Source organism: Macrobrachium rosenbergii, chromosome 5 (assembly GCF_040412425.1).
Source record: "Macrobrachium rosenbergii isolate ZJJX-2024 chromosome 5, ASM4041242v1, whole genome shotgun sequence".
Taxonomy (NCBI): Eukaryota; Metazoa; Arthropoda; class Malacostraca; order Decapoda; family Palaemonidae; genus Macrobrachium; species Macrobrachium rosenbergii.
In genome coordinates, this window is record NC_089745.1 from 10,267,565 (window position 1) to 10,285,712 (window position 18,148).

The 18,148-nt window shown below is 36.5% G+C and overlaps 1 protein-coding gene across 1 annotated transcript in view; it reads left to right on the forward strand.

Moving 5' to 3' along the window:
• The first annotated feature begins 3,755 nt into the window (after positions 1-3,755).
• LOC136838494 (uncharacterized) overlaps positions 3,756-18,148 on the forward strand; it is a 47,585-nt gene continuing 33,192 nt past the window's right edge. The window contains 1 exon segment of the mRNA XM_067103491.1: positions 3,756-5,961. Coding sequence (XP_066959592.1) covers positions 5,038-5,961 — 924 coding nt within the window. The 5' untranslated portion in view covers positions 3,756-5,037.

Consider the following 18,148-nt stretch of genomic DNA (forward strand, 5'->3'; position numbering starts at 1 on the left):
TAGGTTAGATTAGTACTTCGCAAGTAATTTGTGTGTGGGAAGCATAATGAGATTATTTTCAAGAAAATTTTATGATTAGTTTTTAAGATATGGCGTCCCGCATTTTTCAGGGAAAGGTCCCAGTACTCGGTTACAGCTCGGGAAAATGCATCCGGGAAGCAAAACTGTTATTTTTCCATGTTAGGTTCCCGGTAACAGAATTCTGACCTGACCGAAAGAAGCTCATTTCATTTATGAAATAAGTGATTTACTCAAAGATTGCGTAGCAGTCTTGCAGTAAGTTCAAACCGTGTCGATAATTCTTGCCGGAATGCATGAAATGATAGAGGAAATAAACGTTTTTTAAGAATTTGTTTGGGTTTAAAATAGACATATTGTGAAGGAGGTAATTTATAACCTTTTGCCTCCGTAAAACTAAAGTGATTACGCAATTTGGCAATGGCAGGTCATCAGAGACTTGAAAATTGCGTTAACTCTCATTACAGGTCGTTTCGATATTTGATTTACGTCTGAAATTTTATTCTTTACGTCATAATGAGAGATATAACAAGGAAATATGAACTTGCTCAAAAGCAAAGTGGATTGTAATTCTCTCTCTCTCTCTCTCTCTCTCTCTCTCTCTCTCTCTCTCTCTCTCTCTCTCTCTGCAGTATCTGTACGAGAGAAATGCATTCTGAGCTTATGTAAACACGAGATAAACCCAAACATGCGCAAACCTTGCTGTCAGGATGAACATACATATGCGATAACATTATTAGCATAAGATAGCATGACAGGTGTAGAAGATTTACAATGATATGAATGTGGTGATAAGGCGCAGTTCAGGCGTACATTATTATGGGATGAGAAACAGGTTTGATTGTTATTTAGAACAAGCGAAGACAGCTTATCAATTGCAAACATTTAACAGCAAGAAACAAAAATACGAGTGGGTGTGCGTATCATGGACCTGTGTTCGCATGTTACAAAAATACAAAACTGTATTGAAGCACAAAGTTAACATAGACAGGATTAAATGCATACGTTCTATTCGAGGAGAATTGTAAAGACAGAACTTACTCGTATGTGTGTGTATATTCAAGCATAATAAATATACGAGAACAGCCCAGGTCAACAAACGAACATGAACGTGTAGCATGCACAGCATAAACAAAAGATGATGATATTTACAAAATGATGTACGCTCTTTTCTTTTCTTCTTCTTCTTCTTCTTTTGAACATTATCTTTGTCCCACCTCCTTTTGGAGGACCAGACGCTAACTTTTCGCCCCTCTTGTGTTTAAGGGCTTTCTTTTACGATTCATGGAGGTGCTTTAAAACTTTACTGCACTGTGCACATACGTTTATATCAGCATATGTCCCCATTAATGCACATATCCTCACATATGATGTTTCCTTTCAACTCAACAAAAGATTGATTAAAGAGCTTTAACAATATATATATATATATATATATATATATATTGATTAATATATATATATATATATATATATATATATATATATATATATATATATATATATATATACACATATACACACACCTATAAATATAATATATATGTATATTTATGTATATGTATAAACACACACACACATAATATATATATATATATATATATATATATATATATATATATATAGTGTGTGTATTTTGAGAGATTGTGTGAAAAGTGTAATTGCTTTTTATTTAAAATTTTTCAGCTTCTGACATAATTGTACATTCAACCATTTGTTTAGGCATAAAAGATAAACGCCATGGAAATTTTTTTAAACTGTAGCTAGACAATATCACGGAAAGTATAAATCAGCTTTTGCCAAACAAAATTTCTTCAAAAAATTTTCAGGGAGAAAATTATACCAAAGATGGTATGTCTGCCCAAATCAAGGGTATTGGTGAGCTTGCCTTTTAAGAGTTGAAGAACTCTGTTGAATATAATGGAAGTGGATGGCACTCATGGTAAGAACAGTTACCTATTTTCCTAACAAATGGAAAAGGTTTTTGGTGGTGTATGGAAAGAGTTAGTACCAGGTTAGGTTGGCTTTAATGATTTCGAAAACAGAGGGCATGGCATAGGATGCCATCTTTAGGAACGGAATCGTATTAAAAAATAAAAATCTACTACTTGCTACTGTTAAGTAGAAAGTAGTAGAGGGAAAGAGAAAGGATGAGAAATAGGTTAGGCCAGACATTCCATGAAACTTCGAGGAATAGGGAAAGAGTGAGGAGAAATAGCGTAGGTCAGATATTTCAGGAAACTAGAGGAAGTCAAAGTATTCCATATTCTAGAAGTCATAAGAAAAAGTCGCTTCTTTCTCTTGTAAAGTAAAAGAAAAAAAAAAGCTTTCGAAGTAGTAGAGGCGGTGGCTGTGGGCCGGGGGGAGAAATAGGGAAAGGGTGGGGAGAAATAGCGTAGGTCAAATATTTCAGGAAACTGAGGAACTCAAAGAATTCCATATTCTGGAAGCCATAAGAAAAAGTCACTTCTTTCTTCTGTCAAGTAAAAAAAAAAAAAAAAAGCTTTTGAAGTGGTAGAGGCGGTGGTTAGGCGGGGGTAGATGGGAGTAAGGGAGGGGGAGGGGGTGGAAGGTTAGGGTTGTAAGGCAATTGGAACTTCATGCTACGTCGATCTCTCCTCTTAATCTTGTGGCTCTGATGGCCAGGTTCAGTCAGCGCGAAGCTCAAGTCGTGACTAGAAGTCGGTAGCTCAAGGAAGGGTCCTCGTCGGAACCCCTCCTACTTCGTCGCCTTCGTGTAGGCTCCGACGGGCGTGTTTGCTTGTTTGTTCCATGAAGGAGTGTTTCTTTTTTTTTTTTAAGAAAAACTTTGATTCGACGGTTGGCCTTTGATTGCTAGTTTTTTCTCTGCGTAAGATATCCATGACTCGAGTGGATGTTGAATATAAATTTGATGCAAGCGTTGGCTATTTCCGAATGTGATTTTATTTTTTTTTAGAAAGTGCGTTTGGATTTAAACTTGCGGCTTCAGGTAAAATGAATAATATACTGATTGTGATTAAGTTGGGGCCCAAAATAACTTGCTTTAATTTTCTGTGTATTTAGATATAATATATGGCCTGGGCTGGAAAAAACAATCCCTGTGACTTAAATACTTCAGGAATTTTAAATGTGCCCTGACCTAAAAATCCTACAAATTAGGAAATGTCGATCCGAACCACTCTTCTGTAGAGGAAAACGCATAAAGTTTTCCACTTAACATAACATCTGGAAAATAAATAAAAAGGAAATCTAAAAATCAAAATGAAGACCAATATTGGATAACCGTATCATTGATGTTTTGTGCACAGAAATAAAACTGAATTGGGTGTTAGTACTCTCTGTTATAACCAGTTTCGTATTGCAGGGAATATTCATTTTTGAAAGTTTATTCCTGTTATGTATAAATACTTTAAAATGTCAAGTTAAAAGTATAAGATAATGATAATATAAAAGAGGCAAAATGATAATATAAAGGAGGCAAATTCAAGATTGTTTGACTCTTGCTGAATCACTTTGAAATTGTTAGTTTATTCGTTCTTGTGTCAGCTGATCTTATCTGTTGTATTTATTCATCCTGGGTTCCATGCATCAGAATAATTAGTTTTTTTCTTTCATGATCACATAGAGTACATTATAGCCTTTGTACATATTCAGACAACATTCGTAATTATATTATTGATGTAAATTCAGTTTTTAAGATGTTTTTCGAGTATTTTCATGGAAATTAGTTCGATTTTTAAGACTACTGTGAAATCATTTGTGACCACGCTTCGATAGCATGTAAGAAACTGGTCCCAACTCTACGAATGTCCAAACTGAGTCCCATCTCTACGAATGTCCAAACTGAGTCCCATCTCTACGAATGTCCAAACTTAATCCCATCCCTACGAATGTCCAAACTGAGTCCCATCTTTACGAATGTCCAAACTGAGTCCCATCTTTACAAATGTCCAAACTGAGTCCCATCTTTACGAATGTCCAAATTGATGTTACCATTCATGAATTTTAATTTATTGTAAAACTAAGCTTTTTCATAACCATTAAGAAGTATTGAGGTATATTAATTAAAAGATGTATCACAGTGTTAATTTGACTGTAGGGGATTATTTGTATCCTGACCAGGTAACAAAGACTGACCACCTTTATTCGTTATTAGAAAGGTTTTGATATTAAAGATGAATTCGAATTGAATAGGGCATTCCTACTTTTATTAATTACCTTAATAAAAGACCATTACTTTCTTATATTCCATGCTCCAGTTCAAGGCCTGATATCCAAAAACTTTAATTTTTTGCCAGTGTAGAATATGGAATATTTTATGCACTCAGCAGCCCGAGACATTGTCTAAGTGTGTGCCAATCACAGTCCATCGCTAGTCTACTTTTGTATTTCAGAATATCTTACATAATATCAGGACTTGCACAGAAAATCGAAGGAAGTGTGTCACTGTACCTGTCTTGCAACAGTGCCTCATTATGAATTAGTATATGTATTGAGGAAGACGTCACTAGTGCATGATCATTATTTTCGTCGACTCTACAGAGTCAGTGACTTGAGTCATATCAGATTCCCTTTTAGGGAAGACATCGCGACATATTGCATATTTGTGGTGGAAAGAAGCGGACGCCAGAAAACGATCTAGAAAAAAAAAAGTCCGAAGAAAGCTCGTGAAATAAACAAAAGACGAACAGAACAAAACAAAAAAATGTGATGTATCAATTTCATAGTGGCAGGAAAGAGCCAACCTCAGATCTCCGTGACAACGTGTCCGTCAATTGTCTCCCCGATTTTCCTTTCCGGCACTCGGCCCTCTTCGTCACTCCCCCTCCCCCCTCCCCCACCCCTAACACCCACCTCCTCCTCCTCGAGGCATGACTGGCTCTTTTGAGTGTCTCTAATTCTGTCTTTTTTTTTTTAATCTCTTTTCCTATTCAGTATTTTATGAACAAACGATGACAGTGTTAGCTTCCTTCTTTGTGTGAGGAAAGTGCTCGAGTTCTGGAATATCTGTGGCATAACTTTGACCGAGTTCACAAAATGTTACTCAAGAGAACAATTGCGTATGCACTGACTTGCATTGTGCTGCCAAACTGTTTGTGTAATGCAGCAGCAACTGCGCATATAAAAAGCTTAACCGTAAGGAGATCTGATCCGCTGTACGAAATCCTACGATCTCCTAAGTCCCTCGGTAGGGATTCTTCTTCGGTTACTGAAGAAGTTTCTGTCCAGCATCCAGAGCCACAACCTCCATTGCGACCTTTAGAGTTGGATGTGCTAAGCGAAGATGACAAAGAGAGAATGGGCGTTCTGGTTTATTATCCTTACCCGGAGGCTCCAGACGCCATGCAGAACAAACAGAATTACTTGGAAAGCCGTGTGGATGACCCGCCCTTTGAGGCCCCAGACGTGAGCCCGTCCGCGCTGGAGTATTTTCTGGTCAAAAAAGCCACGTCTCGCGAAGGGGGAGCCGAAAATTTGGGTCTGGACATCCGGTCTCGTCTAGGAGAAACCACATTGCAAAAAGTGATGCACAAGAGAGACCCGGCCATCGCCAAACCCTATCAGAAAACACTGGTGGTTTCTTCTTCCTCCTCCGTCAAAAAAGACCTGTCTGCGGACACAAGGAGTACTAGGAGGAGGGACAGGAGATCTCCCACGAATCTCCTGGCACCTGGAGGTTCTTCTGGTCGGGGTGGCGACGACGACACGGACGATAAAGCACTAATAAGGCCTCCGGTCCTGAAGAGAGAAAAACGATATTCAAAAGCTCGTAATGAGTTGGCCGCCACCACCGATGAGTCTGACCCAGTTCCAGTTGGCGGGAACACGGAAGTTGCCTCTGCCCGCCAATTCTCGATCGGAATCGGAGGGATTGTAAATACGATTACCTTCGGGTTTTTCCCGAGGCTTCTCACTGCGCTGAGCAACCCAGCCATAATAGTGATGCTTCTCATATTAAATGTAAGTATTGTTTTTTTTTTTTTTTAGTGCAAAACATCACGAACTCCTTTTCCAGTCATATTTCCCTTAACATTATCTTTTATGTACACTCTCAAGCTGACCACCATTGGATTACAAATATGATATAATTTTCAAAATGGATTGAAAATGCTTGCAGTCCGCGTAATGTTTTGCTAGTAATACCTGAACATTACTCAGATAATTCGTACAATGCCAGCACATAAGCACAGTTTTACAAATGTCATTGTGGTTACCAATAATAGCTCGGCTAAATTGGTTTTGCTTGCAGCTTTCTTCGGAGTTTGTCACCTGGAAACTTTTTGCCTGTTTTTTATCTGTGTGTGATTTTTGTTCCTGAAAATTTCTTCTACTCAGATATGATATTATCCTGCTTGTACATGTACTCAGATCCAAATATTGTGTACGGACGCATTAACTTAAGTTTGTGAAAACATGACAAATTATTGCGATTTTTGGATAGCCAGGATTATTGGATAGTTGGTTACGAGTCAATTGGATAACTTTATTCTCTATATACATCTATGCTGCCCTAAAATGGAAAACTGCAGTGTTTGCAAAAATTTGAAAATTGAGATATGCCACCTATTGGGCTCGTGAAACACTGATACACACGTTACTGCCGTTTCAGAATGATTTTTCAATGCTTCCTTTAGGGGGTCCCGTTTGTAAAATCAGTAGTAAGGCAAGGGAACACTGCAGTATACCATTTTTCTCAGTTTTGTATTTTTGCAGATACTGCAGTCTTCCATTTTTGGGCAGTATAGGAGACTAATACCTGTTAAAAGAACAGGCTTTCCCAATACTGTTATCCTATACAGTTATGTACAGGGTTGTGTATATACTAAGCAAATATATGTAAACAGTTTTATAAAATGACAGTATCAAGATGACCCTGGGTGGGTCCCCAATAGTCGATCATGAGACTACAAGCAAAAAGGAAGGTGGTGGGTAAGTTGAACAAAGAGGCAGGGCAATTCGTAAACAAGTCGTGAGAAAACTGTCAATAACTGTAAAAAGAATAAAATGTGAGGTTTTTCAAGTTAGTCATGGATAGAATAAAGAAAGGTAACTGTCAGTGGGGAAGGTTTGGTGTCTTAGTTTTTGGAAACAGTGACTTTAAATGGTAACTATGATATTTTATGGGAAAAGAGAATAACTCCTTGGAATAGTTTGTCAATTTAAGCAAACCATGTCGTTGGTCCTAAACTTAGAATATGATCTGATAATGAATTATGAACGTTGATACACTTGCGTTGTACTTGTCTGGATTCTCGTAAAATAAAAGACGCCATGCAGTAACTAAATTGTTTCTTTGTATTGCTGGTCACTCAGATATTAAAAGGGGATGCACCCTTTATACTGGAGTAATTATTCTCATTCGGACAGAGACGCCAATCATAGTAATGGAGAGGCTGTAAGATGTGACTAATTCTAACAGCTAGGGCAGACTCACTAATCTGTCTCGAAGAATCCAGGAATTTTGAAGGAGGATTTGAAATAGAAATAGAACAGATTTACGGGGGACTGAACTTTAAATTGTTAAAAATCAGGACAAGGATCACAAGACTGTTGAATGACGAGAGAGGAAGAGACAGGAATTTTTTATATGAACGGTATGAACCAATTTCAGAGCAGTAATTGATGAACTAGTCAAGGAAATGGAATGGAAGCTTGTGGAACACTACTCATAATGAGAGAGTTGGGCAGGGATAAAGTAATTCCGAACAAAATATTAATCTACCTCACAGAAGAGAGCTCAGAAATGTAAAAAAAATTATGTAAGAATTTCCATTGTCATTAACATGGGTAGACAAAATACATGATGTTAGGTTTTGACCCTATCTTCACCCTCGAATCCATTTTTCTGATTCAGAGAAAGATTGAGAACTTCGGTATATTTAAGAAATGAATGTTAAGAAGATATTAAAAGTCTTAGTTCGTACCAAAAGTAATAACTGATAAATATCCAAATTATAAATTGCTGTCGAGGCACTGGAAATAAAAGAGGCTAAGTAGTCAGCTCCCTTTTTATCCCGGAGGGATGTTCGCTTCCAGAGGTCAACAGCAGACCTCTTATTCCCTTCAACCCGTTACAAGATTCACATGCCGCCTTTTAGCTTTTTTTTTTTTTTTTTTTTTTTTTTTTGCCGGCATGAAGCCGGCTTACTCTAAACTAACCTCTCGCTAACCTGCCATTTTGAGGCCTGCTGACATGGTCACCCTTGTGAAAGTAGTAATAAAAACGTTAGGCTTATCAACAGCACCATTTCCTTTCCGTATTCCTTTTCATATTTCCTTCATATGTGGTCCCATCGATCATTGCAATAGCAAAAATACGAAATAAGTAACTGCCAGAGCCTAAACAGCTTTTACCAGAACTCCCACGCTCTGAGATCGGTATTTGCACAGTCTATTGTAGCAACAATGGGTTCCGAGTTGCCAGGGAAATTTCAGGTTTCTTCTCTCACGGTTTCTCTGATCCTGTCGGTAAATGGTCAAATTACTTTCAGAAACGGCGATTAACGAAAAGAAGTTACGTTTTATGTTTTAGAAGCGATTGTTGATTTATTTGGGAGCCCTTTTCAAACGGTTAAAAAACGGTTCAATGCAGAGATTTTAATGAATTGTTTTAGGTTACTTAACTGCTTTACGAATTTAAGATGTAAGCTTTTCATCTATAATTAATGCTTTAAGCATTTCGTGCCTTCTATAGTGTATTCAGCCAAATAAGTAAATCACTTGGGTGTCAGCTTTTTTAAAGTACTGTGATTATTTTATTTTGATTAATTTGACTGTAAGTGTTTTGTACCTGTTTTATTCTGAATTCATTCATATATGCATTGAGAGCATGTTAGCCTTTATTGTATGCCAGACCGAAATTAAGGATTATTTTAACAGTAAATAATTTATGTACACCTAAAGTGGTCTGTTGTGCAGGAAATGAGGATCAATAAGTGTGAGATATGAGGGGATAATTCGATTAATACACCAAATGCTGAAGAAGACTAGGATATACTAGTGAATCAATTCACAGTTTTTTAAGTTTGATTTAATGAAATTTAGGCAGTGAACGCCCAGCAATGGGACACTTTAGGATCATTCAGTCTTTAAGATAGTCAAAAGAAGGTTGGACAACATGGTAAAGAGATCCACGAAATACAGGAAATAAAATCAGTGGACCTAAAATGGGAACTGAGGGAAACCTCCACAGTTACACTATGGAGCAACAGCTGGAGAGTTTGCTCAGCAAAAACGAGGAAAGGAAGTGAAATGGAGGTAAAGTAAAAGGCTGAAACGCGGGTGCAGCTAAGGGGCCGAATGGACACTGCAGGCACCCTTTACTAATGCCATGGTGCATTAGTGTTTTTTTTTTTTTTTTTTTTTTTTTTTTTTTTTTTTTTGAGTGAAATCGGTGATAAAGAAACTTAGGAAATGTAAAGTACAAGGCTATGGAATCTGCACAGAAACTATATTAACTGAATGAAGTGACAACTCGTATACTATCTAGACTTTTACAGTATATGGGACGAGGAAACAAAGCCTGATGATTGACAATTTAAAGCCGGTTTCAATTAGAATATTTAGTACCTTATTCTCGGAAACAAATTGATAAAATGCTTGGAGATGAAAGACCGGGTTTAGTAATAGAGAAGAGTTGCACAGATCAAATATTTATGTTAAGACTTATTGTGTATGGGTTTTAAAGATGGGCCTCTGGTGGCTTTTGTTGAATATGGGAAGACAGACCAGTTTTATGGAAGGCCTTGCGTCACTATGGATTACCCGTTAAAAAATGTGAAAGCTAATTGAATTTATCAATAAAACAAGTAGATGCAAAATTCACGTTGATGGGCCCTCAAGTGAATTCGCAGTAAACAGTGAGATGCCGCAAGGAATGCTTGATCACCTTAGCTGTTTGCTCCTCTTGGGATTTTATTAGGAGAAAAAGTGATGAAGATGATGGCAGAAGGTTTAGATTAAAGTAATGAAAATGACTTGACATACTTAGAATATGCAAATGGTAGTGTATTATCTGAATGGAGTAACAGGGTATATATATATATATATATATATATATATATATATATATATATATATATATATATATATATATATATTATATATATATATATATATATTATGTTGAAGATGTTATATAACCATGGACATGTAACACCCCGGTTTCAGTCCTCCACTTACAACAAACCAGTAACTCTCCATTGTAGATTCTCAACACGTGTTTTGCTTACATCATAACTTTTAACCAGTCATAAATTATTTTCTACGCCATACTGCTTCATTGCCATCCATATTGCATCTGTCAGAGCTATGAGCAGTTTTTTTTATAGGTTCATGTAGGCCCCTTACAGCTTTTTCTCTTTACATTCAAATTGCTCACGTAACTTTTCCATAACAAACCTGTAATTCACACAACCCATTCCTGCGTCTAAACCTCCACTGTTCTTCCCCTGCTAATTTTTCTGTAATCTGTCGTATGTTCCCCACAAGAAAATTCCTAGTGTACAGTTTCCTTGATATTAGTCATATAATACGTCTGTACGCCTACAGTTACTTGTATCGCCTTCGCTGTTTTCAGTGGAACACACACACACACACACACACACACACACACACACACACACACACACACACACACACACACACACACCCCTTTTGACCGTTTCGCATACATGAGCTAACAGTGATCCGTCACTCTTTCCAAGTAATTTCGACTCTCCTCCGGATGTTATCAGTCATGCTAATTTTTCTTTGCTTTTGTGACTCTTCCGATTAAGTCTTGGAAATCTGGTGGTAAAGGGAAAATGGGTTTTTATGCTAATTTATGTTATTTTCAATTTTGAGGCGTTTATTCTAACAAGGGGTGGCTTGCAAGAATACGAAAGGCAACAATCACATCCAAATTCATGTGCAGGAAACAGCAGTATTATTACACATACACACACATATACATTCGCACATACACTCCATAAATATATTATATATATATATATATATATATATAAATATATTATATATATATATATATATATATATATATATATATATATATATATATATATATATATATATATAATATAAATATGTAAATATGTTTTCTCTAGCATTTTCTTCTTCTGATCAAGAATCAAGTATAAAATTTAGAGAAATCATCAGCTGGACACACTGTGCGACTGTGTGCTTACATGTTTGTATGTGAGGATGAATTGGAGAGAGAGAGAGAGAGAGAGAGAGAGAGAGAGAGAGAGAGAGAGAGAGAGAGAATATTTGCCTAGTCATAGAGTCCCTCAGGTCCTTGTTTCTCTTGTGACTCTGCATAAAAAAATATTGCTTGAAACAGAGATCAAGAGATTCATGAAGTCCCTGAGGTACTCTCTCTTTCTCTCTCTCTCTCTCTCTCTCTCTCTCTCTCTCTCTCTCTCCTCTCTCCTGAAGGTAGAGGATGATACATGGCACCTTCATACGCTGTCAGGTGGAAAGTCTCTGTGGCCTGGATTACGTGTGTGAGAGAAGAATAAGAAGAAGAAAAAAAGACGAGTAGGGGGAGTAGGGAAGAATTGGAGGAAGAAAATGAATGAATGGGGGAAGAATATGAAGGTATAAAAGGAGAGGAGGAGGAGGAGGAGGAGGAGAAGGAAAGAAGAATAGCAGGAGGAAAAAAGAGCAAATGAGAGATAAAAAGAGAAAGAGGGTGATATAAGTAAATGATCGGAAGAAGAAGAAGAGGCATAACGGAAAAAGTGTTGTGATATAAGAGAAGCAGAAAAGAATAAAAGGAAGGATAAAAAAATGGACGAGAAGGAAAATGTGGCAGAAGAAAGACAGAAACGAAACAAAGGCAAAATGAGAAAGTCATTGGCGAGGGGGATTAATGGAAGAAAGTGAAGAGAAGATAGAAAGAAAATATAGCGTGAAGTTTTTTTTTTTTAGATAGGAGTATGTAAGAGGAGGAGAAGGAACATTCCTTACACGAACGAATGAAAGGAAGAGGAAGATGGAGCAAATAAATTTCGTCCGGGGAAGTTTATTCTTGTGATGATAATCTGAGATGACGTTCCCTTCACAGTTTGAATAAGTTTGTATATTGTGTTGCAATATTGTTATTTATATTGAAACTCATCTCTCTCTCTCTCTCTCTCTCTCTCTCTCTATATAATATATATATATATATATATATATATATATATATATATATATATATATATATATATATATATATATATATATATGTGCGTTTATTATATTTATATATATATATACAACACACACACATATATATATATATATATATATATATATTTATGTAGATATATATATATATTATATATATATATATATATGTAGATACATATATTTATATTTATATATATATATATATATATATATATATATATATGCAGATATATATGTATATTATATATATATATAATATATATATATATATATATATATATATATATATATATGTATATGAATAATCTTTTGGTTTTTCGCCTTGCTAATGCAGGATATGTGTGACTGCAAACCATATTGTACCTGTATTTAAAAAGTTTCACAGTAACGGAAAAAGACAGTATGTGGCAAACATAGACCTAGAACACCAAATGTTTTGTGTGTTGAGGCCGCTTGATATGGAAGATAAACTGTCGAGGGCGAACAGTGTACGATAATATGTAGATGGGAGAATGACAGGTCATATATCACTGTTTATTTAATATGTATGAATGGCATGATGCAAAAAATAAGAGGGAGAATATAGGATGAAGGTGCAAAGTGGAGCGATAATAAATTCGTTCGTGGATGGAGCGTAGAGTGGTTGATGTTTGCAATTGACCCAGTGCTGATCGGAGATAGTAAGGAGAAATTACAGGAGCTAGTGAGAGAGATTCAAAGTATTTGCAAGAGGTGAAATTTTAAAGTAAGCGAGAAGAGGAGTTAGGTGGAAGGCTTGCAAGATTTGTCGAGCCCAATCTTCTTTACGTGAATGTGGCATGGGTGTTGTTTGCAAAAAGAAAAAAAGTAGGCTGAACGTATCGAGATGAACAATAGCTTTGGTGTTCTATAGAGTCATGATGAAAGTAGTTATCATAATTCACCTAACAAGAGTCTTGTTGAATTTAACCAGAAGATAACTTTCTGTGTTGAGTTGAAGTCTCCGTCCCAGCTGCTATTGCCATGAACGGACTGCGTAGGCTTAAGATGTATGCGAGATCACTTTGACGGTTGTTTGCAAAAGAAAAAAGAAACAAGGAAGGAAGGCTAAATATGTTGAGATGAATAATTCCTTTGGTGTTCTATGGAGCCACTATGAAATTAGTAATCATAATTTACCCAACAATAGTCTTGTTGAATTTAACCAGAAGATAACTTTTTGTATTGTGTTGAAGTCTCCGTCACAGCTGCTATTGCCATAAACGGACTGTGTAGGCTCAATATGTAAGCGAGATCACTTCAACTATTGTTTGCGAAAGAAATAAAGGAACAAAGAAAGAAGGCAAAATATGTAGAGATGAAAAATTCCTTGGGTGTTCTATGGAGCCATTATGAAATTAGTAATCATAATTTACCTAACAATAGTCTTGTTGAAAGTAACCAAAAGATAACGTTCTGTTGTGCTGAAGTGTCCGTCACAGCTGCTATTGTCATAAATGGACTGTGTAGGCTTAATATGCAAGCAAGATCACTTTGACGGTGGTTTGCAAAAGAAATAAAGGAACAAAGAAAGAAGGCTGAATATGTTGAGATGAATAATTCTTTCGGTGTTCTATGGAGATATTGTGAAATTAGTAATCATAATTCACCTAACAATAGTCTTGTTGAATTTAACCAGAAGATAACTTTCTGTGTTGTGTTGAAGTCTCCGGTACAGTTGCTATCGCCGTAAACGGACTGTGTAGGCTTAATATGTATGCGTGTATGCGAGATCATTTTGACGGTGGTTTGCAAAAGAAATAAAGAAACAAGGCTAAACATGTTGAGATGAATAATTCCTTTGGTGTTCTATTGAGCCATGAAATTAGTAATCATAATTTACCTAACAATAGTCTTGTTGAATTTAACCAGAAGATAACTTTCTGTGTTGTGTTGAAGTCTCCGGTACAGTTGCTGTTGCCATAAACGGATTGTGTAGGCTTAATATGTATGCGAGATCATTTTGACGGTGGTTTGAAATAGAAATAAAGGAACAAAGAAAGCAATCTGAATATGTTGAGATGAATCATTCCTTTGGTGTTCTATGGAGTCATTATGAAATTAGTAATCATAATTTACCTAACAATAGTCTTGTTGAATTTAACCAGAAGATAACTTTCTGTATTGTGTTGAAGTCTCCAGTACAGTGGCTATTGCTGTAAAAGGATGAATCGTGGTATGTTATTATTACGAACTTTTTAGGCTTAGTATGTATGCAACATCACTTTGACTTTCATCCTTGTGGTGAAAGGCCTTAGGCTTCAGTTTGGCTTGACTGCCTTGGAAACGTGTACTTTGCTGTAGCTCTATTGGTGTTTATTGACCATATAACCACAGTAACTAGAGAGCATAAGAGACTCAGGAATGCAAGTCGATATTTTTACTTTCATTTATTGATTGACAGTTTTCCCCTCATTTATTTACCATGCTTTGTACAAACTGTACAGTCGAGTGCACAAAAATTAGTGTTCATACCTGTTTCTGATATTGAGTGGTATACTCCATTCAGTATTTTCAGCCATCTCTGCTCTTCCACAGAGTACTCTGTTTTTTTTTTTTTTTTTTTTTGCCCAGTCTCAGTTCCCCGTTTAGCGTCTTCCTATCGGTGGTTCTTCTGTCATGATATGGCTACAACCACTTCCAAGCGCCTCGCTTGTGTGGACCAAATCTAGAGGTCCACACCAGTCCTCTTAATCCTTCGAACACTTTACCATAATTACGGGCCCCTTTTGTGCAAGGACCCATGCTAGCATATTTTCAACCCGGCAATGTTTTTTAAACCTTACGTTTTCATTTCTTAATCTTCTGTTCTCAAGGAGTTTCCACCTCTTTATTTCCTTCTTGCGCATCCTGCGTGGCCACTCTACAGTCCAAAAGTTGTTGGTCAACGATCTTACGTTCATCGCATTTTCCTCATTCTTTAGCTCGTCTGTATTATAGCGTCAATTACTGCTACAATTACCGTCATAATCTCAAGACTTTTAACAAGGTTCTATAGTGCCTTGAGTCACACAAACCCCATCTCTTCTGGTCAAAAGTGATGAGTGCAAACGATGTCTGTTTCTGCTTCCATTTAGCTATTATCTCTGGTAATCATCGGTATTTTCATGTCCAAGCTTTTCATAGATTTGTTTAACGGCTGCAGAGAGACAGTAAACAAGTCCATCTACTTTATTTTACGGCTGCAAAGTTTAATTCCTTTTTGGGTTTTGTATCATGCTTAAAACAGTAGCACCGACCCTATGTATCTCAATACTCTTATCACCCTATTAGCTGTGTCAGGACTCCCAAATATCCGAAATGCAATTTTTATTTCCAAAGTCGCCCTGATCTACTTTTTTAACGTACTTGATGTACCTTTGTACAGCCTTCCAAATCTTTATTTAACGTCTGTATAGTCATATAATCTATAAATTTTTCTATGTATTATTCCTCCTCTTCATATGCTCGGGTGCGCGCGCACATACACGTACGAACAAGTCGCAATAGTTGTAGAAAAGGTCTGGGCAATTTGCCTTCTTGTTTAAAAAAGAAGGAAAACTAATCTGAACTCTTCTCTTTTAGGTGAACATTTATATAAGCGCCGACTAAAAATACGCATCTACGCCCAGCTATGTATTTTCATGAAAATTTATTTTTCCTTCCTGAAGCGATTGGCAGTTTAGCAACTTTTGTCGATATGTAATTTGCTGCACCTCCCGTTTCCTGTCGGTTTTAACATACGTTTCCTGGCGGCTGTTTTTATTACATATAACTATTAACCCGCAATAGTCTTTCCCCCCGTGGCTGCCGACCCTTTTTCCGTTCTAATTGTTCGATAAATTCATCTCCACAGCCGTTTAAGGGGGACGTTGACAGGAAGTTCATCCCGAAAGCGCAAGAAGAAGTTCCGACGCAAAAAAGCTTGTTATTATTATTATGTTCTCGAGACTTGGATTGACGAAACTTACAGGGACTTGGCTCGTGCGCAAAAAGACGATATTAAAAACGCAAGAAACCCAAATAAAGAAACGAAGTAGCTGAGATAACTCGCGTAATTTTGCGGTAATTCGTTTATTGGGGTCAGTAGGGTGTGTGGTAATAGGGACTACCAAAGGGAGTGAATGGTTATAAAAATTTGGAGATGTGATGTGTAATTAAGAGTCACGTACATGAGTAGAGAGAGAGAGAGAGAGAGAGGCGGGGGAGAGAGAGAGAGGAGATTTAGGGAGGGGGGATACTCCGCAAATATTACATCAGTTGTGATTTGTTGCAATCTTCTTGTTAACCTTTTGTGTTATACTACTTACAGTCTCTTGGCAGCATGTTAGTTTGAAACTGAAAAGGCTGTAAGGGGCCTTTTGAAAAGCTAATTTTTTTATATATATATATATATATATATATATATATATATATATATATATATATATAATTCAATATAATTCAAACAGGCTATTGACATGCTTAAGATTTTGGAGCACCGTCCTAAGGCATACCAGTGAAATTCAAGTTTTGCCAGCTAAAGTGAATAGTGATATATTAATTGGAGCTATAATAATAATATTTGATAACACTGCAGCATTTATTGGTGTTCTACATGACCTCAATTCCTCTGCCTCTTTACTGTAATCCATATATTTTTCTCTTTCTCTTCCTCACTTTAGCAATTGCTGCTGATGTTCTTACATAAAAGGGTGCGTCCATATTACAGCGAAACATGTCACAAACACAAATTGGGAACTTATCCACACACCACAAAAAAGTTCGAAAACAAGTCAACGACCGTAAGTGGAGAAAGAACCTTTGACAAATATTCGATGATAATATGAAGTACTGTTAAGACTACCAATATTAGCCACTGACTTGTATTCAACTTGTTTGTGATGTGTGCGCGATAAGTTGCTGATCTGTGTTTATGACATGTTTTACTGCAGTGTAGGTGCACCCTTAGACAGGTTGTAAGACTCCTTTAAGAGCAGGTACCAATGCAATAGTTCTGGTTTGTATTATATTTCTTATATTTTTTGTTGAATTGAGTTTATTTATTTTTCATTATCATCGATTTTTATCTCATATTGACATTCTCTCTTTAGTAAGCTGACTTTATAAGTTGATGGTCTGTTCAGTTTTCTTATTTCATATGATTGCTCGATAATAATAATAATAATAATAATAATAATAATAATAATAATAAATCAGACGCAGAATGTATACTGTAGAACGAGGCCCTAAGGCCACGACCTACTTTATTGGCAGCTGATGTAGGAGGAATAAGTGAAATAGTCTTAGTTAATTAGTGGGTGTGGCCAGAGTCTCGAAGGGTGATTTGTGATAATGGAGATAGTTATCATTTCAAATTACTCGCACGCACAAGCGTAGAGAGGCAGAATGTACGTATGTATGTATGACATATAGATATAGAAAAAACTTATGATAGGTTTGATGTAGGCACAATGTGGAAGGTTTTGAGGACATGCGGTATAGAGGCAATTCTTTCATTCTTTCAAGAGCCATTGGAAGTTCTGATGACTTTATTGCTGTATACTTGAGTCTCTTGACTAGGTTGTGTGATATCTCAATGACTGCCTAATATTTTAATAGCCAGAGTCATGCGATGGAGAAATAGACTGGAAATGTGGGTTTCAGTTTATGGTACAAGGAAAATTTACTGATCTACAGATGATGCACTGATGATGGGATGGGAGATGATGTAAATCGCAGGATCTCTGCAAAAAGGATTAGAAGAGAGAAAAGTGATCTTGGAAGCCAAACTTGTGTGTGAAAGGATTGTTGAACCAACTCTTTCTGTATGGGAGAATCATGTGGATGTGTGATGCGAATAAAAAAAGAGTAAATGTTAGTAAGAATGGTTTACCAGTATACAGTATGTGGAGCAAGAAAGGTTGCAAGAACGAGAAATGTACAGACAATAAGAATGTGTAGCTCTTGTGGCAGAAAGGTTAATGTAGGTGAATAT